We start from the raw sequence: 26889 nt of genomic DNA on the forward strand, positions 1-26889 counted from the left end.
AATTGGGAGTTTGGGATTGATATATACACACTCCTGTATATAAAATAGAAAATTAACAAGGACCTACTATATAGCACAGGGAACTCTACTAAATATTCTGTAATAACCTACATGGGAAAAGAATCTGACAAAGAATGGATATGTGTATTTGTATAACTGAATCGTTTTGCTGTACACCAGAAACTAACAGAACATTGTAAATCAACTATACTCTAGTATAAAATAACAATTAAACTAAAAAAAAGAATAAAAAACACCAAAAGAATTAAACTGGGCCACTATTTTACACCATGTACAAAAATCAATTCAAAATGGATTAAAAACTTCAATGTAAGGCCTGAAACCATAAAACTAGAAGGAAAGCTAGGCAGTAAGCTTCTTGCCATCAGTCTTAATGAAGACTTTTTAGATTTGACATCAAAAGCAAAGGCTACAAAAGAAAAAACAAACAAGTGGGACTACATTAAAAAGCTTGTGAACAGCAAAGGAAGCCATCAACAAAGTCAAAAGACAACCCATGGAACAGGAGAATATTTTTGCAAATCATGTATCTGATAAGAGGTTCATCTCCAAAATATGCATGCAAGATCTCACATAACTCAGTAGTGGGAAAAAAATCAATTTAAAAATGGCCAGCGGCTCTGAATAGTCATTTTTCCAAAGGAGACATACAAATGGCCAACAGGCACACGAAAAGATGCTCAACATCACTAATCATCAGGGAATTGCAAATCAAAACCACAGTGAGGTATCACCTCACACCTGTCAGAATGGCTATCATCAAAAACCCAATAAGTAACAAGTGTTGGCAAGAATGTGAAAAAAGGGAAACCTTGTGCACTGTCGGTGGGAATGTATCAATAAACTGGGGCAGTCACTATGTAAGAACAGTATGGAGGTTCCTCAAAAAACTAAAAATAGAGCTACCATATGATACAGCAATTCCAACTCTGGGCATTTACCTGAAAAAAACAAAAACACTAACTTGAAAAGATATCTGCATCCCCATGTTCACTGCAGCATTATTTATAATAGCCAAGGTATGGAAACAATTTAAGTGTCCATCCAAGAATGAATAGAGAAAATGTGGTGTGTGTGTGTACACACACGCACAATGGAATATTATTCAGCCACAAAAATAAGAAAATCCTGACATTTGTGACATGAATGGACCTCCTCAGAGCATTAGGCTAAGCAAAATAAATCAGGCAGAGAAAGACAAATACCATATGATCTCACTTATATATGGAATCTAAAACAAACAAACAAAAACAGAGTTCATAAATACAGAGAGCATTGGTGGTTGCTAGCGGCAGTGTGTGAGAAGTGGATGGGAAAAATGAATGAAGGGGGTCAAAAAGTACAAACTATCAGCTCTAAAATAAATGTCACGGGGATGTAATATACAGCATGGTGACTGTCTTTAATAATACTCTACGGGGACTTCCCTGGTCATCCAGTGGTAAAGAGTCTGCCTTCCAGTGTGGGGGACACAGGTTCTATCCCTGGTCAGGGAAATAGGATCCCACATGCCTCAGGGCAACTAAGCCCACACGCCACAACTACTGAGCTTGCACACCTCAACCAGCGAGCCTGTGTGCCACAAACTACAGAGCTGACACACTCTGGAACCTGCACACCACAACTACAGAGCCCACGCGCCTTGGAGCCTGGGTGCCAAAACTAGAGAAGAGAAGACCCGCGTGCCACAACTACAGAGACGGCTGCAAGCTGCAATGAAAGATCCTGCATGCCTCAATGAAGATCCCGCATGTGGCAAATAAGACCCAACGCAGCCAAAAATAAAATAAATTAAAAAAAAATACTGTACTGCATATTTGAAAGTTGCTAAGAGAGTAGGTTTTAAAAGTTCTCATCACAGGAAAAAAAGTTTTGTAACTATGTATGGTGATGGATGTTAACTAGACTTATTGTGGTGATCATTTTGCAATATATACAAATATTGAATCATTATGTTGTACACTTGAAACTACTATAATGTTATATGTAATTATATCTTGATAAAAATAACATATTTGGGCAATTAAAAAAATTCTTCCATCCAGATGGTTTTGCACCAAAATGCTTTAAACAAGCAACAAAGCCTCCAGGGGAGGGGAGACCTGTCCTCTCTTGGGAGCGTGTCTTCCACTCGAAGGACTGAGCCTTGAGTAAGATGCTAGCAAATGTCTCCTGGGGAGAGGTAAGGTCCAATGAGACCATCCCTCAATCTTACTCCTCTAAACATCTCCTCAGGGTAGAGAGAATCAAGATGGTGGAGTAGGAAGACGTGCGCTCACTCCCTCTTGCAAGAGCACCGGAATTACAACTAACTGCTGAACAACCATCGACAGAAAGACACTGGAACTCACCAAAAAAAAAAAAAAAAAAATCCCACATCCAGAGACAAAGGAGAAGCCTCAATGAGACGGTAGGAGGGGTGCAATCGCATTAAAATCAAATCCCATAAATGTTGGGTGGGTGACTCACAAGCTGGAGAACAGTTATACTGCAGAAGTCCTGAGGGTTCTGAGCCCCATGTCAGGCTTCCTAACCTGGGGGTCCAGCAATGGGAGGAGGAATCCCCAGAGAATCAGACTTGGAAAGCTAGAGGGATTTGACTGCAGGACCTCCACAGGACTAGGGGAAACAGAGACTCCACTCTTGGAGGGCACACAAAAAAGTGTGCTCACCAGGACCCAGGGGGAAGGAGCAGTGACCCCATAGGAGACTGAACCAGACCTACCTGCTGGTGTTGGAGGGTTGCCTGCAGAGGTGGGGGGCAGCTGTGGCTCACTGAGGAGACAGGGGCACTGGTGGCAGGGGTTCTAAAAAGTGCTCACTGGTGTGAGCCCTACCAGAGTCCACCATCAGCCCCACCAAAGAGCCTGTAGGCTCCAGTGCTGGGTCACCTCAGGCCAAACGACTACCAGGGTGGGAACACAGCCCCACCCATTAGCAGACAAGCAGATTAAAGTTTTACTGAGCTCCGCCCACCCAGCCCAACCCACCATCAGTCCCTCTCATCAGGAAGCACCCAGGAGCCTCCTAGACAACTTCCTCCACAAGAGGGCAGACAGCAGAATCAAGCAGTATCAGAAGTATTTCATCTTGTGGAACTGAAAATCACAGCCACAGAAAGATAGAGAAAATGAAAAGGCAGAGGACTTTGTACCAGATGAAGGGACAGGATAAAACCCCAGAAAAACAACTAAATGAAGAGGAGATAGGCACCCTTACAGAAAAAGAATTCAGAATAATGATAGTAAAGATGATCCAGGACTTTGAAAAAAGACTGGATGCAAAGATCGAAAAGTTTACCAAAGACCTAGAAGAAGTAAAGAGCAAACAAACAGAGATGTGCAACACAATAACTGAAATGAAACATACACTAGAAGGAACCAATAGCAGATTAACTGAGGCAGAAAGGCGAATAAGTGAGCTGGAAGACAGAATGGTGAAAATCACTGATGCAGAAAAGAATAAAGAGAAAAGAATGAAAAGAACTGAAGACAGCCTAAGAGACCTCTGGGACAATGTTAAACGCACCAACATTTGCATTAAAGGGGTCCCAGAAGGAGAAGAGAGAGAGAAGGGACCTGAGAAAATACTGGAAGAGATTATAGTTGAAAACTTCCCTAACATGGGCAAGGAAATAGCTACCCAAGTCCAGGAAGCGCAGAGAGTCCCAGGCAGGATAAACCCAAGGAGAAACACACCAAGACATACAGTGGTCAAACTGACAAAAATGAATGACAGAGAAAAGTTATTAAAAGCAACAAGGGAAAAATGACAAATAACATACAAGGGAACTCCCATAAGGTTAACAGCTGATTTCTCAGCAGAAACTCTGTAAGCCAGAAGGGAGTGGCATGATACATTTAAAGTGATGAAAGGGAAGAACCTACAACAAAGAATACTCTACCCAGCAAGGATCTCATTCAGATTCAATGGAGAAATCAAAAGCTTTACAGACAAGCAACAGCTGAGAGAATTCAGCACCACCAAACCTGCCCTACAACAAATGCTAAAGGAACTTCTCTAAGCGGGAAACATAAGAGAAGAAAGGACCCACAGAAACAAAAACAGAACAATTAAGAACATGGTAATAGGAACATCTCCTCAGGAACTTCCTTCTGAGTTGGTTCACAGCTGCCAGCCACCAAGCCTGGAAGGTCCTGGCTCTGAGATCAGGAAAGTCCCCAGTCCAGAAGAGGGGAGGAGTTGAGAAAAATCCAAGATGATCAGGACAAGGCCTCATGAACATGGATGTCCTGAGGGACAGGGGTGTCCTGTGACTTGGTCCTGTTGTTGGTTCCTTCCTCTCATTTGGAGAGTGGCTGAGAATGGCTAGGTACACCTAACAGTCTCTGTCTCTTCCTGGTCATTTATACAGAATTGGGACTGGTAATCCAAGCTGACAGCCACTGTCTTACTTATCCTGTTGGGCTTCCAGATGCATCAGACACTTCATTTTCAGAAACAGACATGCCCTCTGAATACAACCTGGCTTTTGATTGTGTAGAAAATGAGAGGGCTTCCCCTTGGCTCAGCTTAATTGAAGATGAGGGAAAGAGATGGCCCACAACCTTGGGGGGTAACAGGGCAAAGCTGGCACAGGTCAGGTGGTGAGCTCACTCACCCACTTAATGGCGGCAGCATGTTGAGAGTCCCTTCCTGCTGGTGGCTGTGTATCCTGGTGGTGAATACCACATACCCAGGCCTGGCCTTGGCACTTACCAGCTGTATACCTTTGGGCAAGTAACACAGCCAGAGAGGGCTGCAGTTTCCCCATCTGTAAAGTGGGGATGATAAGAGTGCTTAGCACCAAGTTCCACCAGCATTTAGTTGTGAGGATCATATCACAACTAAATGCTTTAACACGGGCAAAGCATGTGACAAAGAGCTTGACACATAGTGAGGGCCTCGTAAATTCAGCAACTGCTGCTGCTGCTGCTGCTGGTGTGCTGTCACTAGCATTTCAAAGCTTCTTCATTCCTGAAGACAGTAGAGTAGAAGGATCTGAGCTCACCTCCTCTCAGGAAAATATCCAAATCTCAACTAACTGCTGAACAATCATCAACAGAAAAAGAGTCAGACCTACCAAAGAAGATATTTTACATCCAAAGACAATGAAGAAGCCACAATGAAATGGTAAGAGGGGTGCCTTCACGATATAATCAAATCCCATGCCCATCAGGTGGGTGACCCACAAACTGGATAATAATTACATTGCAGAGGTTCTCTCACAGGAGTGAGAGTTCTGAGCACTGTGTCAGGCTCCCCAGCCTGGAGGTCTGGCATCAGGAGGAGGGGCCCCCAGAGCACCTGGTTTTGAAGGCCTTTGGGGCTTGAGTGCAGGAGCTGCACAGGACTGGGGGAAACAGAGACTCCACTCTTTGAGGGTGCACACAAGGTTTCATGTGCACTGGGACCCAGGGCAAAGCTGTGCCTCCACAGGAGCCTGGGCCAGACATATCTGTGGGTCTTGGAGGATTTCCTGGGGAGGTGGAGGTTAGCTGTGGCTCACTGTGGGGGCAAGGACACTGGTGGTAGAAACCTCAGTGAATATTCATCAGCGTGAGTTCTCCTGGAGGTCACCATTTTGGCACTGAGATGTGGCCCCACCCAACAGCCTGAGGCTCCAGTGCTGGGACCTTAGGCCAAACAACCAACAGGGTGGCAACACAGCTCCATTCATCAGCAGACAGGCTGTCTAAAGTCACCTTAATCCCACAGCCACCTCTAAACATACCCCTTAACACAGACCTGCCCAACAGAGGGACAAGACTCAGCTCCACCAACCAGTGGACAGGCACCAGTCCCTCTCACCAGGAAGCCTGCACAAGCCCCTGAACCAACCTCACCCACGAGGGGGCAGACACCAGTGGCGAGAGAAGCTGCAGTCCTGTAGCCTGAGGAATGGAGGCCACAAACACAGAAAGTTAGACAAAATGAGATGTAGAGGAATATGTTCCATATGAAAGAGCAAGATAAAACTCCAGAAGACCAACTAAGTGAAGTGGAGATAGGCAATCTTCCTGAAAAAGAATTCAGAGTAATGATAGTAAAGATGATCCAAGATCTTGGAAGAAGAATGGAAGCACAGACTGAGAAGATACAAGAAATGTTTAAGCAAGACCTAGAAGAACTAAAGAACAAAGGGAGGTGAACAATACAACAACTGAAATGAAAAATACACTAGAAAGAATCAATATCAGAATAAATGAGGTAGAAGAACAATAAGAGAGCTGTAAGATAGAGTGATGGAAATCACTGCTGTGGAACACAATAAAGGAGAAAGAATGAAAAGAAAATGAGCACAGTCTCAGAGACTTCTGGGACAACATTAAATGCACCAGCATTCACATTATAGGGGTCCCAGAAGGAGAAGAGAGAAAGAAAGGGCCTGAGAAAATATTTGAGGAGATTTTAGCTGAAAACTTCCCTAACATGGGAAAGGAAACACTCACTTAAGTCCAGAATATGCAGAATTCCATACAGAATAAACCCAAGGAGGAACACACCAAGACACATAGTAATCAAAGTGAAAAAATTAAAGGCAAAGAAAAAATATTAAAAGCAACAAGAGAAAAGCAACAAATACCATACAAGGAAATCCCCATAAGATTATCAGCGGATTTTTCAGCAGTAACTCAGCAGGCCAGAAGACAGTGGCATGATATATTTAAAGTGATGAAAGGGAAGAACCTACAACCAAAAACACTCTACCTGGCAAGGCTTTCATTCAGATTCAGTGTTGAAATCAAAACCTTTACAGACAAGCAAAGGCTAAGAAAATTCAGCACCACCAAACCAGCTTTACAACAAATGCTAAAGGAACTTCTCTAGGGGGAAAAGAAAAGGCCACAACTAGAAACAAGAAGATTACGAATGTGAAAGCTCACTGGTAAAGGCAAACATACAGTAAAAGTAGGAAATCATCCAAACACAAATATGATATAAAAACCAGCAAGCATTAGAAGACGAGAGTACAAATGCAGGATATTAGAAATTCACTTGAAATTAAGAGATCAGCAACTTAAAACAATCTTGTTTATAAATAGACTGCTATATCAAAACCTCATAGTAGGAACTTCTCTGGTGGTCCAGCGGTTAAGACTCCATGCCCCCAATGCAGGGGGCGCAGGTTCGATCCCTGGTCAGGGAACTAGATCTCACATGCCACAACTAAGAGCCCACATGCCGCAACTAAAAAAGATCCTGCATGCTGCAACTAAGAAAAAAGATCTCACATGCCAAAATGAAGATCCTGGGTGCTGCAACTAAGACCTAGTGCAGCCAAATAAATAATTAAATAAATATTTTTAAAAAAACCTCATTGTAACTGCAAACCAAAAATCTATAATAGATACACACACAAACAAAAGAAAGCAATCCAAACACAACACTAAAGATAGACATCAAATCACAAGAGAAGAGAACAAATGAGGAAGAGAACAAAAAGACCTACAGAAACAAATCCAAAACAGTTAACAAAATGGCAATAAGAACATACTTATTGATAATTACCTTAAATGTAAGTGGATTAAATGCGCCAACCAAAAGACACAGACTGGCTGAATGGATACAAAAACAAGACCCATATACATGCTGTCTACAAGAGACCCACTTCAGATCTAGGGACACATACTGACTGAAAGTGAGGTGATGGAAAAAGGTATCCCATGTAAATGGAAATCAAAGGAAAGCTGGAGTAGCAATACACATATCAGGCAAAATAGACTTTAAAATAAAAACTGTTACAAGAGACAAAGAAGGACACTACATAATGATCAAGGGATCAATCCAAGAAGAAGATATAACAATTGTAAATAGATATGCACCCAACATAGGAGCACCTCAATATATAAGGCAAATGCTAGCAGCCACAGAGGAGAAATCAACAGTAACAATAACAGTGGGGGACTTAAACACCCCACTTACATCAATGGACAGATCATCCAGAAAGAAAATCAGTAAGGAAACACAGGCTTTAAATGACACGTTAGACCAGATGGACTTGATATTTAAACAACATTCCATCCCAAAGCAGCAGAATACACAGTCTTCTCAAGTGAAACATGGAACATTCTCAGGATACATCACATGCTGCTCCATGAAGCAAGCCTCGGTAAATTTAAGAAAACTGAAAGCACATCAAGCATCTTTTCAGACCACAATGCTATGACATTAGAAATCAATTACAAGAAGAAAAAAACTGTAAAAAAAAAACCCCACAAACATGTGGAAGCTAAACAATATGTTACTAAACCACCAAATGGATCACTGAAGAAATCAAACAGGAAGTTAAAAAACACCTAGAGACAACTGACAATGAAAACACAATCCAAAACCTATGGGATGCAGCAAAAGCAGTTCTAAGAGGGAATTTTGTAGCAATACAATCTTACTTCAGGAAACAAGAAAAATCTCAAATGAACAACCTAACCTTACACCTAAAGCAACTAGAGAAAGAAGAACAAACAAAACCCAAAGTTAATAGAAAGAAAGAAATCATAAAGATCAGAGCAGAAATAAATGAAATAGAGACAAAGAAAACAATAGAAAAAAATCAATGAACTAAAAGCTGGTTCTTTGAAAAGATAAACAAAATCGATAAGCCTTTAGCCAGACTCATCAAGAAAAAATGGGAGAGAGCTCTAATCAATAAAATTAGAAATGAAGAAGAATTTACAATGGATACCTCAGAAATACAAAGGATCATAAGAGACTATTTCAAGCAACTATATGCCAATAAAATAGACAACCAAGAAGAAAAGAACAAATTCTTAGAAAGCTACAATCTCCCAAGACTGAACCAGGAAAAAATAGAAAATATGAACAGACCAATCTCAAGTACTGAAATTGAAACTGTGATTTTAAAATTTCCAACAAACAAGAGTCCAGGACCAGATGGCTTCACAGGTGAATTCTATCAAACATTTAGAAAAGAGTTAACACCTATCCTTTTGAAACTCTACCAAAAAATTGCAGAGGAAGGACCACTCCCAAGTTCATTGTATGAGGCCACCATCACCCCAATACCAAAACCAGACTGAGATAACACCAAAAAAAAAGAAAATTAGAGGCCAATATCACTGATGAACATAGATGCAAAAATCCCCAACAAAGTACCAGCAAACCGAATTCAACAATACATTAAAAGGGTTATATATTACCATCAAATGGGATTTATCCCAGGGATACAAGGACTTTTCAATAACCATAAGTCAATCAGTGTGATACACATCAACAAATTGAAGAATAAAAACCTCATACTCATCTCAATAGATGCAGAAAAAGCTTTTGATAAAATTCAACACTCATTTATGATAAAAACTCTCCAGAGAGTGGGCATAGAGGGAACCTACCTCAACATAATAAAGGCCATATATGACAAACCCACAGCTAACATCATATTCAATGGTGAAAAGCTGAAAGCATTTCCTCTAAGATCAGGAACAAGACAAGGATGTCCACTCTCATCACTTTTATTCAACATAGATTTGGAAGTCCTAGCCACAGCAATCAGAGAACAAAAAGAAATAAAAGGAATCCAAATGGGAAAAGAAGAAATAAAACTGCCCCTGTTTGCAAATGGCATGATTTTATACATAGAAAATCCTAAAGATGCTACCAGAAAACTACTAGAGCCCATCAATAAATTTGGTAAAGTTGCAGGATACAAAATCAATGCACAGAAACCTCTTACATTCCTATAAACTGACAATGAAAGATCAAAAAGAGAAATTAAGGAAACAATCCCTTTTACTGTTGCATCAAAATGAATAAAATACTTAGGAATAAATCTACCTAAAGAGGCAAAAGACCTGTACTCTGAAGACTATAAGATGCTGATGAAAGAAATCAAAGATGACACAAACAGATGGAAAGATATACCATGTTCTTGGATTGGAAGAATCAATATAGTCAAAATGGCAATCTACAGATTCAATGCAATCCCTATCAAATTACCAATGGCACTTTTTCACAGAACCAGGACAAAAAAATTTTAAATTTGTATGGAGACACAAAAGACCCCAAAGAGCCAAAACAATCTTGAGAGAGAAAAATGGAGCTGGAGGAATCAGGCTCCCTGACTTCAGACTATACTACAAAGCTAGTCATCAAAATGGTATGATACTGGCACAAAAACAGAAATATAGATCAATGGAACAGGATAGAAAGCCTAGAAATCAACCTACGAACATATGGTCAATTAATCTATGACAAAGGCTGCGAGAATATACATTGGAGAAAAGACAGTCTCTTCAATAAGTGGTGATGGGAAAATTGACAGCTACATGTGAAAGAATGAAATTAAAACATTCTTTAACATCATACACAAAAATAAACTCAAAATGAATTAAAGACCTAAATGTAAGACCAGATATTATAAAACTCTTAGAGGAAAATATAGGCAGAACACTCTTTGATATAAATTGCAGCAATATCTCTTTGGATCCACCTCTAGAGTAATGAAAATAAAAATGAAAATAAAATGGGACCTAATTAAACTTAACAGCTTTTGCACAGCAAAGGAAACTAAACGAATCGAAAAGACAACCCACAGAATGGGAAAAATATTTGCAAATGAAGTGACTGACAAAGGATTAATCCCCAAAATCTACCAGCAGCTCATTAAGCTCTTTCCCTCTCTATATAAAAAACACCCCAAACAACCCAATAAAAAAATGAGCAGAAGATCTAAGTAGACATTTCTCCAAAGAGGACATACAGATGGCCAAAAAGCATATGAAAAGATGCTCGATGTTGATAATTATTAGAGAAATGCAAATCAAAACTACAATGAGGTATTACCTCACACCAATCAGAATGGCCATCATCAAAATGTCTACAAACAATAAATGCTGGAGAGGGTGTGGAGAACAGGGAACCCTCCTACACTGTTGGTGGGAATGTAAATTGGTGAAATCACTATGGAGAACTGTAGGGAGGATCCTTGAAAAACTAAAAACAGAGCAACCATATGATTCAGCAATCCCACTCCTGGGATGTATGTGGAGAAAACCATAATTTGAAACGATACATGTACCCCAATGTTCACTGCAGCACTATTTACAGTAGCCAAGACATGGAAGCAACCTAAATGTCCTTTGACAGGGGAATGGATAAAGATGTGGTACATATGATACATACTACTCAGTCATAAAAAGAATGCAATAATGCCATCCAATAATGCAGCAACACGGATGGACCTAGAGATTATCGTACTAAGTGAAGTAAGTCAGAGAAAGACAAATATCATATGATATCACTTAGATGTGGAATCTAAAAAATGATACAAATGAACTTATTTACAAAATGGAAACAGACTCACAGACTTCAAAAACACACTCATGGTTACCAAAGGGGATAGGTAGGGGTGGGGAGGGATAAATTAGGAGTTTGGGGTTAACATATACACACCACTATATATAAAATAGATAATTAGCAAGGACCTACTGTCTAGCACAGGGAACTCTATTCAATATTCTGTAATAACCTATATGAGAAAAGAATCTGAAAAAGAATGGATATATGTATGTGTATAACTGATTCACTTTGCTGTACACCTGAGACTAACATAACATTGTAAATCAACTATACTCTAATATAAAATAAAAATTAAATTAAAACAAAGTGTTGAAGAGTTAAAAAAAAAGAACCATGTGTAGACAATTTCACTCTAAGATTTTTAGAAACTAAAGCAAAAAGGAAAATCTATTGTCATTTGATTTTCATTTTTCAACAACAGAATGAAAGGATACTGAAAAGTTTGTAAAAATGGTTAATTTCCTCCCTTGGCTTAAATGTCTCCCCTGTACAATAAAGACATTAGGCAATGTAAAAAAAAAAAAAAAAGGCTTCTTCATTCCCCAAACTAAAAACTATCTTTTGAGGGTCAGAGAAACTATGCTCCAGAGAGTTAGGAACTTGAGCAACACTGTACCACAACCAGGGCCAAACCAGCAGCAGTGCCCATGAGTCCTGACTCCCAGCCCACTTCCCTAGCCACAGGGGCACAGTGCTTTTCCTGGGCACTGAGAAGTATCCCAGGCCTGGTGAGTGGCAGAGGGCCACTGTGGAGGGGCTGAGGGGCAGGGGCTCACCGGTCAGGGTCATCACTGAAGAAGTAGTTGACTTCCCCAAAGGTGCCCACGTCATTGTCTGTTGCCTGCAAAGGTAAGAACAAGGTCATTACTGCCAGAAACGGCCAAGGCTCCCGATCTCAGCAGGAAATGTCCACAGCAAACTCATGCTTCCCCTACACAGCTCCTCAGGCCTAGGCCAAATCTTCTACAGCCATGCTGTTCAGTAAGGTTTTCACCAGTCATAAATCGTGATTTAAATTAATACTGGAGCACACAGTTCCAGAGGACTGGTCTTCTACCTAAATCTCTAACTTCGCAAAACCTCCCCTCCTGGACTCATGTCAGACTTTTTCTCTGCAGCTGTTCAGAGGGCTTGAGGGGAGAGACCCTGGACCTATGGCTTAGGGTCACAACTTGTAGATTTGCAATATATCTCAAACAAAAGTGGGGGTGGGTTCAACCATCTGGTGGCTTCCTCTGCTGACTTTCCTCCAGTCCCCAAAGCCCCCAAGTCAGGTATGCTATGCAGCGGGGGAGGCCGCTTGGGGATATTTCTGGTGTTCCCCCTTCTTGAACCCCAGGAATAATCCACTGCATGCATCGGGCAGACTGTCATCTGGCTGGCAACCTCCTGCTGGAAACAGTCTGCTACCGACCCCACCCATCTTCTTTGGCATCTCTCTCTGTTCGAACAAGTGGTCCGAGTGGGACCTGCTCTGCCCATGACCCCAGGAACTAGGGTGGAAGTGGTCCTTGACCGCAGCTGGGGCCTATCAGAATCCTTCCCTGGGATTCTTCTTATTGTTGCTGGGGAGAAAAGCTTTCCTCTGGGGCAGTGAAGCTGGGACAATGTGAACTGGAAGCTGACGGATGTGTAGGGAGGATGATGAGAGGGGCTGATCCTGGTAGTTGTAGAGCTCTGAATCTGACATCCCTTCCCACCTCAGTTTGGTTTGCGAGTCAAATAAGATCTCTTTTATCCAGGCTGGTCCAAGGTGGCTTTCTCTCACTAACAGTCAAAAGAGACTTGAGGGAGAGCGGTCTGCCTTATGCCTTACAATGATGGCAACAATGGTGACCACTGCCAGCCTGCGCTGCTATCATATATCAGACATTATCAAAGGCCATCCATATTTATTATGACCTCATTTTATCCTCACAGCTGTCACAAAATGATGAGGAAGACACGCATTTCTACCCATCACACAGATCACAAAACTGAGGCCCAGACCACAGTGAGGTCCAGTGTAACCCTGTCACCACTCTAGGTCATGAGCAGGTTCAAGGAGAATGGGGCAGAACCTGAGATCGCTACTCCTAGCTCAGGGTTCCTTCCTTTAGGCCACCCACGTGAGGCCCCTCTTCATCCCCTGCCTTCTCAGGATGATGGTATTTATAGCTGAGGTTTGGCTTCCGTTGACTAGGACTTCTGGGTTTCTGCATTGTCCCTGGCATGGCCCAGGCCACAGTGTACTCCATGCCAGGCACTGTGACTTCTGCTCCCTCCCAGGCCATTGCCCGAGAGCCGGGCAAACTGCTACTTGCCACCAGATGCCGGGAGGGAAAGGCCTTGCGCGGACCTTGGGGTCATCTGTTTTATACTTCAGGTTTCTCTATAAGATCACAATTGGATAAAGGTTCTGCTGCTAAAAATATGTTTCAATACCTATTTTTATTTTTATTGTTTAGCTTTGAGATGTAATTGACAAAAATTATTTTATAACTTTATTATACAATAAAATTATGAGAATATATTATATTGAGGTACAATTGACAATGAAAAGGATTCCCACTATTGAGTTAATTAACCACCCATCAGCTCACAGATTTACCATTTTTTTCCTTGTCTGGTGAGAACACTTAAATTCTACTCTCTTAGCCAATTTTAATTGTACAATACGTTATCAATTATCGTCACCATGTTATACATGAGATCCTCAGACCTTATTCATCTTATAACTGAAAGCTTGAACCCGTTTATCAGCCTCTCCCTATTTCCTCCCTCCCCCACCCCCACTCAATACTTTGGTACTAAGTAATTTTTGAGATTCCTTTTAAAGTTCCTAGATTCTGTGAATTTTAAGAAACCTGAATTTCAAGAAAATGCCAATTTGTGTTCAGTATATTCAATTAAGGAAGGCAGAGAAGTGAATGATATATTTCTATTCCAAATGACTGAAATGAAAAAAAAATGTTTATACTCAAAGGGTTAAGATCTTAGCTGTGTAGAAAACTTGGTTATCTGGAAGGAAGCCAATTTCAGGGGCTGTGGGCAGCCTGCTTTTGTAGGACAGACGCTGTACTGATTTCTACTCAGTGTCCCCACCGTGTTCAGCAGACTGTGTGCAGACCTCTGTCCTCTCACAGCCCTGGCCAGGCTCCGAGCACATCACAGGTTCTCAGGGGATGTGTGTCGAGTAAGTGGGAAGGTAAATGCAGGACCGATTCCTGGGCAGACCCTCCCCTGTGCCCTGAGACGCTCCTCACGACAACAGCTGCATTTATCGACTCCTTGCACTTATCATGTATTTGATCTTCATAATGACCCTATGAGGTAGGTTCCATTATTAGTACTACCCCCAATTTACAGATGGGGAAACTGAGGCACAGAGAGGGTAAACAGCTCACTCAAGGCTTCACAGCTACAAAAGCGGCAGAGTTAGGATTTGAACTCAGTGCTGGCTTTGCCACATCCTTTGCCTCAATGTGTTCTTGCCTCTAAACCAAGAAGAGAACTTGTTCTCAGAAGGAGAGGCGCCTGGTTATTCCAGGGGGAGAGGAGACCAAAACTCCTCATAATGAGCCCACCTCTTTCCTCCCCTTTCCGGGACCAGAGAAGGCAGGGAGGCGACTATAAGTCCCCTTTTGTTCCACTGATAAATGATCACCACCATTGCATGGTATTACTAGACTATAACAGCGGCGGCTCAGTCTGGGGAGGAGCTGCCCGGATGCCATCAAGCCCCTTGGCGAGGGGTCAGTGTAATATAGGGACCCTAGTTCCAGGTCAGAGTCAGCAGCTCAGGTCACCATGTGACCCAACAGCCACCTCCTGGGGCCTTGGCACCCTCGTCTGTCAAAGGAAAGGGTTTGGGGAAGCAGTGAAGGCAGGGCTGCATCTTCCGGGCCTGCCTCCCAGACTGGACAGTGCCTAGCTCATGGCAGGTGCTTCACAAATGCTTGGAAAGTGAATGAACCAATTCTAGTAAGAAGGGGGTGGTGGAGAGATGGGGGCAAAGGTGAGGAGGAGAGAGGGTTCTAAGGGAAGGGGGGGGTGGCGAAGAGAAGGGGAAAGGGAAGAGGAGGAGAGAGGCTAGGAGGTGCAGGGGCGTCCGCAGAGTGGGCTGGGCCAAACTGCAAGGGGGGTTCCCTGCCCCTGAAGGTCACATCGGGACCCTAGGGACAAGCCCTTCACATCTGTGTGCCCTACGGAATTGCACTCGGACTGTTAGGGCGGGAAGGACCCCCAGGTCCCCTTGTCCAGTACTCTTCACCCTGAGGCTCAGGGAAATTAGGTGACGAGCCCCTGGGGACAAGACGGGATTGTCTTCTCTCTCTGGGCAGACGCTGGCCTCTGCCACCCCTGCCGAGTCCCCACGCCCTCCCCGAGTGGACTGAGCACAGCCATGGTTCCCACGGTGACCCCTTTCCCCAGGGGCCTCTTGCTGCCGGCCCAGGCCGCGGATGCTGACCAGGGAAGATTTGTGAGTCCTTTAGTGCCACCGTCTAATGACCGTATGAAATATGTATGCCTGGTGAAGAGGAGAGGGAGAACTTTCATTTTTCAAGTGCATGAAGCAGAATAATATGAAGATGAAAAGCTGCTTCTGCGTGCCTGCCAGGATGGGGGCGGCCGGCACTGACACAGAGGGCCTGGCCGGGGTGATCGGGCCAGTGCCAGGCTGCAGTGGGGCTGGTTAGGGCACAGAGAAAGCAGGAAATCTAACGACTAGGCAGCCCTGTTGAAGGCCCGCCTCCTTTACATGCATTCTTAGCCCTGCACTCCAGCCTCTGCTGCCGGCTCCGGCCTCATCTCTGACCACATGCAGCCTGGATGGACCATTGTGCGGCTTCTGGACCTGCCCGGCTCTGCTTAGGCTGCTCCCTCTGCTGGGATCACTTCCTTCCTTTCCGGCCTGGCTCCACCCACTCCTGTCCTCCTGACTCCCCAAGATTAGGTGAGGGCTCTGCCTCGCTGGAGATAGTCGCAGCCTTGACCGCACTGTGGAGCGGAGGCTGTCGGCTGATGTGTCTCCCACCGCAGGGGGCCGCAGGTCCCTGAGGCCAGGATGGGGTCATGGGGCCTGGACGTGAGGGCGGCTCAGGAAAGCCCGTGTCTCCCTCATCTATAGCTACACCTGCATTCGCATCCACAGCAGGTACGTTAATGTATACACTATACGTTGTTTTATTTTGACCACACCCATAGGCGGCTGGTACTGTTCTCACCCTCTGCTCCCTGTCCTTAACAAACGAAGAAACAGAGACGGGACGATCAGGAACTTGCCTAAGATCTCACAGCGCCAAGGGGCAGACCTGGCCTCCTACGCTGGAAACCACTGAGCACCTCCTAGGACAGGCCTTCGGAGCGGCGCTGGTGCTGGTCGCCCGGCACGGGGTGCTGCCGGGGCCTGCTCCGCTACCTACCCTGCAGCCTGCCCCACCCAGGCAGGGCCCTGTCCCAGCCCCACTCTGCTTGCTACACTACTTTTCACAGCAACCTCCTTCCCAGAAGTCGCTTTGTGTCTGAGCAGCTGAAAAAACACATCAAGTGCCCAAAAGACGGTGACTCTTGGCCCACTTTAGGAAGGAGGGTTTGAAGCGTGACCAGGGGCCTGTGCACAGAGAACAAATGTCCTCCTCAGCTTACGAATACCCCCGCCTCCTGCCACGTTCTGGGAACGTTCGTCTCCTTGCGGGGCCACTTCCGGGATCTCACAGGCCAGTCAGATGGCTACAGGGATGGGGAAGGGGATGGCCCAGCAGGCCAGCCTGGGTGGCTCTTATATTGTACCCGGCGACTCTAAGAAATGCCAAACCAGGGTTCTAGGTGGACCCCTCCACTGTGCTGTGGGCCCTCCCTCTGAGGCCTCCGTGTCCCTGTTACCGTTGCACCCGGGCTACAATCTCACCCACGAGTACACACTAGCACATGTTACCACTTGCCATGACTCTCATAAGAGGCCCGGGGGCAAGAAGTCAAAACCAAGGGCCCCAATGATCTTCCTCTGCTCAAAGACCTTCAATGGCTCCCCATCGCTGCTGAATTAATTTCAGACGAACACCTGGCATCAAAGCTCTGTACGGCCAGGTTGGCCTTGGCGATTTTGTAGCCATCTTTCCCTGATACACCCAAACTGCCCTCTCACTGCCTGATTGCCCCATCCCTTCATCCTGTAACTGCTGTCCGCACTCTGACCCACCCCTCAGAGCCCACCCCAAACGCCCCCTCCCTCAGGGAGCTCCCTAGCTGCTTGCCGCTCTGGACCCGCTCTGGAATACTCAGCATCAGTCTGTCCTTCCTGAAACCTGCCTGTGTATGCGCCGTTCCCGCCCCTTGACGGACAAGTCTGTATCTAACTTATTTTTGTTATCTTCTCTTGTGCCTGGCACAGAGCTCAAAATCTTTGCTAGATTTAGTAAAATCTGGGATTTCCATTGCCAGACACGGAGGGCCCGTATGACCTTCCTTCTGGGGGGCTAATGCCCCCCTCAGCAAACAGAGCAGCCAGAGTGGGGCTCTTTGGGTTGCTCAGGAGGCAGGGCTGGGGTCTATAAAGCATCTCCAGGGAGTCTCCCAAGCTCAGCTCTCCCGCCCAAGCTCCCTCCTGGCCAAACCCTAGAGGCGGGGGGGGGGTGCGGTTGGGAGGGAGCACTCGCTGAACAGCCCTCACAGTCAGCCTGCTGGCACCTGCAGGGCAGGTGAGAAGGGCAGAATGGGTCTGAGGGACGGGGAGTGGGGGTGCCTGGCACAGCACAGAAAGAACCTCCACCAAGATGGTAACCAGGCTGGCACTCAGTCAGATACTCAGTAACTCTTTTCTCAGCTTTTCCAATGTGCCAGCTACCGTGCCAGGCTCTGACGCCACGGCCATAAGCATGACGACTCCCTTGCTGGCGTGCGAATTATAATCAGAAAGCGGAGACAGACAACAATGGGGGAGAGAAATAGCTAAATAGCATAATTCCAGACAGTGGTAAGAACTGCAGGGAAAATACAGCAGAAAATGGGCTAGCAGGTGACTGGGGGTGCTATTTTAGGTTGATTAGTCCTGGAGAAGACGTTTGGCAAAGTGGATTTGGGTCTACAGGACAGTCACTGGCTGGGCACCGAGAAGCCTGGTAGCTCCTGGAGAGAGCTGCTCTCACTGAGGCCCGGAGGCGGCTCAGAGCGTCTCTGCCTCCGCCAGTGGAAGCATCTGCAGCCCAGGAAGACCGACAGGTGGTTCAGCCTCTGCGCCCGGGGTCAGCGCGTGGGAGAGGACGAGGCCGGGACTGGCTGCTGTCCAGCGCCTGATTTATATGGCATCTTCTCCCATCCTCCCCAACACGGGCATTACCAGCAAAACTAATTGCCTCATTTGGGCCTTTATAATTGCATCCGTGAGTGCTTATTTCTGTGATGGACAATGCCAGCAGAAGTGTAATTTTTTTCTGCTGACAAAAGGGAGAAAAATAAATACACACAGGGGTGAAATTCCAAAGGTTGAGACGAGGTGAACCTGCAGTGGGGGATAGCCAGATCCCCAGACCGGCCAGGCCCGTGTCAGAAACGCCCAACGTTCCCCTGGCTGTAGGGTGGGGAGGGGGTCAGATGACTCCCTGCCACTTCCCTTTGCGCATTTACTCACAGCGTCAGGCACTGTGCCCAGCATTTCCCATGCTTTATTTCACTCTGTCTTCCCAAAAGTCCTAGGGGACCAGCACCAATATTATTCTATTTTACAGATGGAGGAAACTGAGGCTTAGAAAGGTCAATCAACTTGCCCAAGGTCAAAAAGCCACAGTACCAGGACATGAACCCAATACAGTCAACGGCAAGGCAGGTGCTCTCAACCACTCCCCTCCCCTGCACCCCTCCCCCATTGGTGGGGCTTGGGGAGAGGCATCCTCCTGCCATTTGAGAGCTCAGCCATGGGATTCAGGGTGCTCCTACCAGGGCACTGTCCTCACCCTGCAGATGAAGCCCCCACAGATGGGTCCCACAGGCAGTCTTTTCCTTCTTGCCACGGGGGTCTGCCCCCAGCCTCTGCCTGGAGCGGGTGGGCTCCAGCAACTCCGGTTGTGCCCAAAAGCAGAGGATGCAGGGGTCCCTGGCTGTCATTTCCCAGGATGCAGGCCCTCAGCCGAGATCCTTGGTCCTCAAAGAAGGTTTCTTCACATCCCGTCCCACCCAAGCAGGTGGCTCAGGGCCTAGACAGGGAGGCGGCGGGGAGGCTGTCACCTGCTAAAGGCCAGGGCAGCCTGGCTGGCTGTGGGAACCCTTCTGACCCTCCCAAGCACTTTTCACCCAGCACCTTGTGGATATAGCTTTCCCTTCAACTTGGATGCCAGGGCTCCGTGCTCAGCCCAGCTCCCTGTCCTCTGATGCTCTTCACAGCATCTTACGCCCACTCCCAGGGAGCTACCATTTCAACAGCTGTCAGGTCCTCTTGTCTCTTTATCTCCTCCCAAGAGCCCCCTTCTGACCCAGCCTGTTCTGATAGAGAGCAGTCACCATCCCTCACCCTCCTCCATTAATTTGCCCTGGACCAGGAGCCTCCCTTACAGGCTATCTGCCTTGCCGACATACCACCCCCACAGATCCCTGCACCTCCCTGTCGTCCCACGTCACGGCCTGGCAGACCCCCATCTGCTGACATTGGGCCCGCCTGTTCTGGCCTCCTCCGAGGTCTGCCTCCAACTATCTCTCATCAGATGCTGCTGCACTCTGATACCCTGATCCCCTCCCTGGGGCAGACGTCCTCCTCGCTCATGTTTCTAAACACGCTCTACCCTACTTTATAGCTGGAAAGTCCTTCCCTTGTGTCTTCTCTCATCCGACCTGTGCCCTCTAGCTTCCCTATCTACCTCTCTCTCTCTTTACACACACACACGCACACACCCCCTTTCTCTCTCTCTTCCTCCCTGTCTCAAGCAGCCCCCAATACCTCCCTGTCCCAGCCCACCCCCACATACTCACAGAAGCCTTCTCTCTTTTTCTCTGTCTGGCTCACGTGGACCCTATCCTGCTACATACTCACACAGAAACACAGGCACATCTGCACCCACCCTCAGTCTCGAGCAACCCCCACCCAGGCCTCAGCCGCTGTGGCCCCTCCACACCCTTCCCCAGCCACCTGTGCACCTGTCCCTGCAGGCTGGCAGCTGGCAGGCACACACTCAATCACTCCCCACCAGCGTCCACACCCCCGTCACGCACGCTTGCCCAGATGCCCCGCACAGGGCTTCTGCTCTGAAGCAAGGCAGGCCCAGCTGCCTCCCCAGCAGCCCTGGGTCCCAGCAACTGTGGCAGGCAGCGGGCACCGGTGAGCAGTTCTGCTCCCATGCACAAATCTGCAGAGAAGGGCACACGGTACAATTTGTTCAGGAAACAATAGCAATGTTTGACATGTCATAAGGATTGATGGAGCAGAAATTTACACGGGAGAATGCATTTTTAAACAGCTCCATGAAGCCCCGGTGCTTCACTGGTAATGCTTTCCACATTCATCACCCTCTGAGCCTCTCTGAATAACTCCTTAAACTACGTGAGATTAACTGCACTCTTGCAAGCTCTGGGGGGGCCAGTGTGAGGTAGGAGGGACTCCACTGGAGAAACCTGGCAGCCCAGAGGCTGGAGTGACCTCCACTTGGCCTGATTAGGTTCATAGGGCCTGGTCCTCTCCCCTGCTCCCACACTCCCTCCCATGGTGCTATGGACAAGGATTATGGCTTCTCTCTAGGACACAAGGTAGAAGTCAATGGCCAGGAAATATCATCTGGTCTGCTCCACACTTCTGGAGAAATGCTTGCTGTGTCAGTCTCCCTTGTCCTCTCAGAAGGAAGCTATCTAATCTGAGAAGGAAGCCAGGGCTGATGGGTGAGGGCATGGTGAGTGTTGGGTGGGCAGAAGTCAGGGCTGGCTGCAAGCTGCTGCTCTGAGCACCTTCCTGGGGGTCCCTGGCTATGAGGCGGATGTCACACTCCTGGGAGGAGAGGAAATGATAGCAGCTGTAAGGAAATGCCTCCTATTGGACCTTGTGTAGGGATAAGAAGGTGAGGTTTCCAGGTGGGCAGTGGGACCAGGGAGTGAGCGAGAGGGTGCAAGAGAGATCTCGGGGAGACTATGGGTCATAGAAAGAAAGACACACTCAAGACAGCCCCCAGGTCCTGCTCTTGGCCTTCTGAGTGTGCAGGAGGCCTTAGGACAAAGGGGTACTACTGGGAAGGCTGGGGACAGAGGCTCAGAGCACATGGTCAGGTGAGTTGCTGAGTGGGAGGGCAGTTAGGGAAGGGTGGGGACCTGGTGGGTGGTGAGGCTCACTCATGTTCCATCATGGACCTGGGGTGGACTGCCACCACTCCATCACACATGCCCACGCCACATCACTTGTACGGAGTGCAGAGAAGGCCTCAAGGCCTCCCTCAGCTCTACGTTCCCTATGCAGTCAATGACCAGCGCAACACGGGTAAAGCCTCTCTGCTATGCCTGCTGGAATCTCTGCCCCTGGAGGCTCAGAAACATTCTTCTCTCTGGGAGGCACAGTACAAGGCCAGGTGCCAAGGGCCTCAAAAGGATTTGTGGCTCTGTGAAGGGTCATGAAAATCCCTCCAAAATGGGAGAGTGAGATCTGCGTTCTGGCCTAGCTTCTGCCCAACCATCCAGCTGTGGCGCTTTGAGGAAGACACTGGGCTTCACGGCCTATGTGCGGCGCAGCCTCCTGACCCATCTGCTCACTTCTCTGGCACTAGCAGCCCATCCTCCACCAGGGCCAGAGGAAGCATCTGACTATACGAGACCATTCATTCTCCAGCTTAGAAGGCTCCCAGGGCATGGAAGACAAAGTGCAAACTGCTTGCCACGCCCCTGAGGCCTGATGTGGGCCAGCCTCTGTGGCCTCTGACCTCCTCTCCTGGTCCATCTGCCAACAACCACAGTAACATCCACTCTAAGCCTCAGCTTCCTCATCTGTAAAATGGGGCTAATAGTAGTAGCTGCCTCATGCGGTTGGTGGGATTTTAGAAGGTACTCCACGGAAGGTGCTTTAGACCAGTGCCTGGCACATAGGAACTGCTGTCTAAGTGGAGCTAGTATTCGTCTTTCCACCCCCAATTCTAACCACTTGCTCTCTCTGGTCCTCTGAAGACATGTCCCTGCTGAGCCCTCTCTCAGCCCGGCCCTCCTTCCTGGGCCGTGACAGCAGCAGGCCGGTGGAGGGGGAGGGGAAGCGGCACTGAGCCCTGCAGGAGGGGGTGCTCCAGCGGGGTCCAGACCCGAGCCCGCCTATTGATGTGGCAGTCTGTGGCGGGGGAGGAGGGATGAGAATCGGGCTGACAGGTACACGCAAGGTGTGGGGTCTCCGGCTTGGTTGTTATTGCACACACGGTGTTGTTCTTGGGCTCCTCCACCCCTTTCTTTATTTCTCTTTATTTTATTTTAAAACCTGGAAATAAAAATTGATGGGGAGCAAACTGCTCTGGCCAGCGGCTCTGTGCTTAAAGGAGTCATCATGAGAAAGCAATTACGGGATGTCAAGGGCTGTCAGGGTGGCCGCGGATGCCTGTGCCCCATGCCTGGCGCTGCCTAGTGGTCCCTGGGCCTCCTGCTGCGGAGATGCCAGGTCAGCCTGGAGAACAGGTGTGGGGGGGCCCCTTGGAGGCAGGGGGTAAATGCAATCACTGCCTTGCTGAGTGTCAGCTAGGGCCTGGCACTGTGTGAGCAACTTGACACGATTTGTCCCTAATCCTAAAGAAACCAGCAAGATGGGGTCACAATCCCATTTTATAGATGAAGCAACTCCAGCTGATATGACTGCAAAAACAGAAACAGAAGCTCACTCTTATTTAGTCCTTACTGGGTTCCAGGATTTAGTCCAAGAAATCTACGTGTATTAGCACATTTCATTTCCATTCCCACTCTGTGATTAAGTACTGATACTACAGTTGTTTTATGGGTGTGGAAAGCGCCTGGCTGTGGCAGAAGCTGCTGGTGCCCCACACAACCCCTTGTGTCCACCTCCACACACCAGGGGCTGCTTTAGTGGGAGCACCTGTGCCTCTCTTGGCCTGTGGGCTTTCTTCTCAAGGAAGTAGTTGGAATGATGGGGTGTCCACATTCCCTGGAAGCTGTCCCCACTCAGTGAGGACTAGGAGTCGATGGACCAATACCCCAGCCTCCTTGCCCTGAGCTTGGATAGCTCAGGCACCGCCTCCCCCTGATTTCCCAGTGGATGGAGCTCCAGAAGCCCCCGTGGTAACCAGCTTCACAATGTCCCCTTGAGTGACCTCATCTCACCTCCCTCTCCCACCTGAGTTTCCTGGGGTCACCTCCCAAGTAAACCGCCCATCCTCAAGTCCCTGTCTCAGGGTCTGCTTCTGGGGAGCCAGATCTCAGACACAAGCCTCAGGCTGGACTCTGGGCACACAAGGACTGTGCCCAACAGTATGCTCCCGGCCCTTACGGCACTCACAGCAGCCTGCGGCTCAGGGGCAGCTCCTACTGGGCTCAGGGTCCTGCAGTCGGTCACTGGCAGAGCTGGGACGTGAACCCTTGTCTGACATTCACACACACAAATCAAAGAGGAAAAAAAATCCCACTCCTAACCCTTTTACAGTGCTGTCCATTCTTTTATGCCCTTGGGTTTGAGGAAGACTCAACTGAGTGCCTTTTAAAAAAAAAATCACATCTGACCATCAAACAAAGAAGACTAGGATGCAGAAAGCCATTTTCCCCAGGGATGCAGGAGGTGGGAGGGCGGCTGGGGATGAACGAGATGTTCACAGTCAAAAGGGACTCGAGGCCTCTCTGAGGCCAATTATCAAGCTGGGATTACGTGGTAGAGGATGAGAAAGGGAGGGTGCCAGAGAGATATGGGGACAGACACTGTGGCCAGGGCTCAGTTAAGAGGGGCCTTATGTGCAGAGGAGATGGAAGAAGGAGGAGAAGACAGTCCAATCAACCCCCTGGGGATGCAGCCAAACCATGGTTGAGAACACCTCCCCCCACTGCTGGATCTCACTACTGTATCCTTGCCTGGAGTCTGACCCCCTCCCTCTAATTCCCTGCCCCCATGGGATGCAACAGGCAGCTCCAGGCCTAGTGGGAAGGTGCGGAGAGGTACCTGGGTGGGCACTGGTCCTCACCCATGTGCAAGGACACATCCTCACTCAAGGTGGCTTGGAGCCAGGTGGCATGGCTCCCGTGCCTGCCGCCATCAGCGGGCTCTGATTGGGTCAGCACATGCAACTCACTAATGAACCGTATTGATTCCACATCCTCCTGTTGTCTCCCTAAATGGCAAGCCACACATCTGATAGATTAAATACTCACACGATTGCCCGCGGACATCTTCATCACTCCGCCTGCAGGTCCCTAATGAATTTTACAGCCCCGCAATGACAGAAGAAATTAAGGTCAAAGTCCGACACAGGAACTATAAATCACCCGTGATCCCGAGACCAGCAGAGGGCTGCAGTCCCAGCCCCTCACTCACCTGGGCCAGTCCAGCCCAGGGCTTGATGGTGAGACAGCCAGATTCTGTGTATCAGTGCAGGCTGGGGAAGGTGTGTTGGGAGCATTCATGCCTGAGAAGTAGCCCCTGTCCACAGACATTTGGGTTCCCTCACTCTTCTGCCCATTCCACCTCCAGTAGTTATAATGTTCTAACTCAGACTGAGAAATGCACTGATAGGAGAGCAGTAGATCTCATTTATAAAGACCCGCTTCCCCAGGAGTTCAAAGCACTCTAGCTACGCTGTTCTAAAAATGTCCCAGAACGGAGAGAGGGTCCAGCAGCCTTCTCTCCGTAGAGAAACTGAGGTTCACAGAGAAAAGGGGTTTGCCCACGGTCCTTCAGCAAATTGAAATCCTTGAACTTCTGACCCCAAGGTTGCAGATCTTGTTACAATGGGAGCTGAAAGTTTTTCTGTGTCCTGCTCCTGTTTCTCCTTTGGGCAGGGGGTAACCCCTGGAGGTGGCTGGGCAGGCAGAGGGAACTCTGGGCCTTGGGTTCAGCTTGGATGTCAGCCAAGTTCAGTTTCCATCTTGTCATACCTCTTGGCCCCATAGTTTCACCAGGTGAATCTCAGGGAGGGGTTCAGTCTCCATAAGAAGGCTGTGTTGCCTCATGGTGAAGGGAAAGGACTTCGGCATCCTAGAGACAAGGGTTCCATGGCTCAGGCTCTGCCCCCTCCACAGGCATGACCCCAGCAAGCAGCTAACTACTCTGAATCTCAGTGCTCCCATCTATAAAATAAGGACACTAATTTCTACCTCACCAGGCTGTCACAGGGATTCAATGAGATAACACACATAGGTGCTTAGTTTGGCACCAGGCACTTAATATTAGTGCCTATCATCTGTTTGGCACCCACTCTGTGACAGGCATTGTGCTAAGTTCTCTACATCATCTCACTGAACCCCCACAACAAATACATAAGGAACTGTTGTCATCACCATTTTCCAGGACAGGAAACTGAAGCACACAGAGGTGATTTGGCAGAGAAGTAAATACCCATGCTCCCTTTCTCAAATGAACAGAAACCATACTTTTTAGGTGGTACAAGACTACATGGCTAAAATACTACATTTTCCACCTTCCTTTGCAGATAAGCACAGCCACACAACTAAGTTCTAGCCAACGAGATGAAAGCAGAATCTTACAAGGCATTTACCTTGGAAGTCCCCTTAAAAGGAAAGGAGAGTGCCCTTCCTCATTTTCTCCACTCTGCAGCTTGGAATCTGGATGTGAAGGCTGGAGCTCTAGCAACCATTTTGGATCATGGAGATGAGGGCCACACACTAGGAATGGTGATGGAGAGAACCTGAAGGAAGCAACCAAGGCTGCTCACCTCTAAGTTCCATTTAAATGTGAGAGAAATACACTTTGATTTTGTTTAAGCAAAGATTTGGAGGGTTTCTGTTAGTGGTAGCTGTATTGGGTCATTGCTGATACAAGTAACCTATTCAAGCTCATATAGCTCAGAAATGGCTGAGTCAGAATAAATTTGGGTGGTTTAAATCTGGAGTCCGGGGTTTTTAGCACTCTGCCCCTCCCCTGTCCTGTAGTAAGCACGTGAGAAACACGAGATGATATCATCATCATCATTACATGGTAGCAGAGAAGGCCCCTTCTTAGGTTACCATACATTAATTCATTGAAAAAAAAAAGAAATCTAGAAGAATGAAACAGAAAATACTAGGGTGGAAACTCTTAAGACACTGATGAAAGACACTGAAAATGATACAAATAAATGGAAAGATATTCTGTGGTCATGAATTGAAGAATATTGTTAAAATTTCCATATTACCCAAAGCAATCTACAGATTCAATGCAATCCATATCAAAATTCCAATGGAATTTCTCACAGAAATAGATCAAACAATCCTAAAATTTGTGTGGAACCATGACAAACCCCTAATAGCCAAAGCAATCTTGAAAAAGAACAAAGCTGGAAGCATCATGTTCCCTGATGTCAAACTACAAAGCTATAGGAATCAAAACAGTATGGTACTGGCATAAAAACAGACACAGATCAATGGAACTGAATAGAGAGCCCAGAAATAAACTCACGTATATATGGTCAATTA

At 47.2% G+C, this 26889-nt stretch overlaps 1 protein-coding gene across 1 annotated transcript in view; it reads right to left on the bottom strand.

The window, feature by feature from the left end:
- The window catches only part of LOC130853933 (cadherin-23-like), a 429317-nt gene that overhangs the window by 111783 nt on the left and 290645 nt on the right, over positions 1 to 26889 (bottom strand). Inside the window, exon 18 of the mRNA XM_057736393.1 lies at positions 12117 to 12181. Within this exon, the coding sequence (XP_057592376.1) occupies positions 12117 to 12181 (65 nt within the window). The remainder of the gene's footprint in view (positions 1 to 12116; positions 12182 to 26889) is intronic.

Source organism: Hippopotamus amphibius, chromosome 5 (assembly GCF_030028045.1).
Source record: "Hippopotamus amphibius kiboko isolate mHipAmp2 chromosome 5, mHipAmp2.hap2, whole genome shotgun sequence".
NCBI lineage: Eukaryota > Metazoa > Chordata > Mammalia > Artiodactyla > Hippopotamidae > Hippopotamus > Hippopotamus amphibius.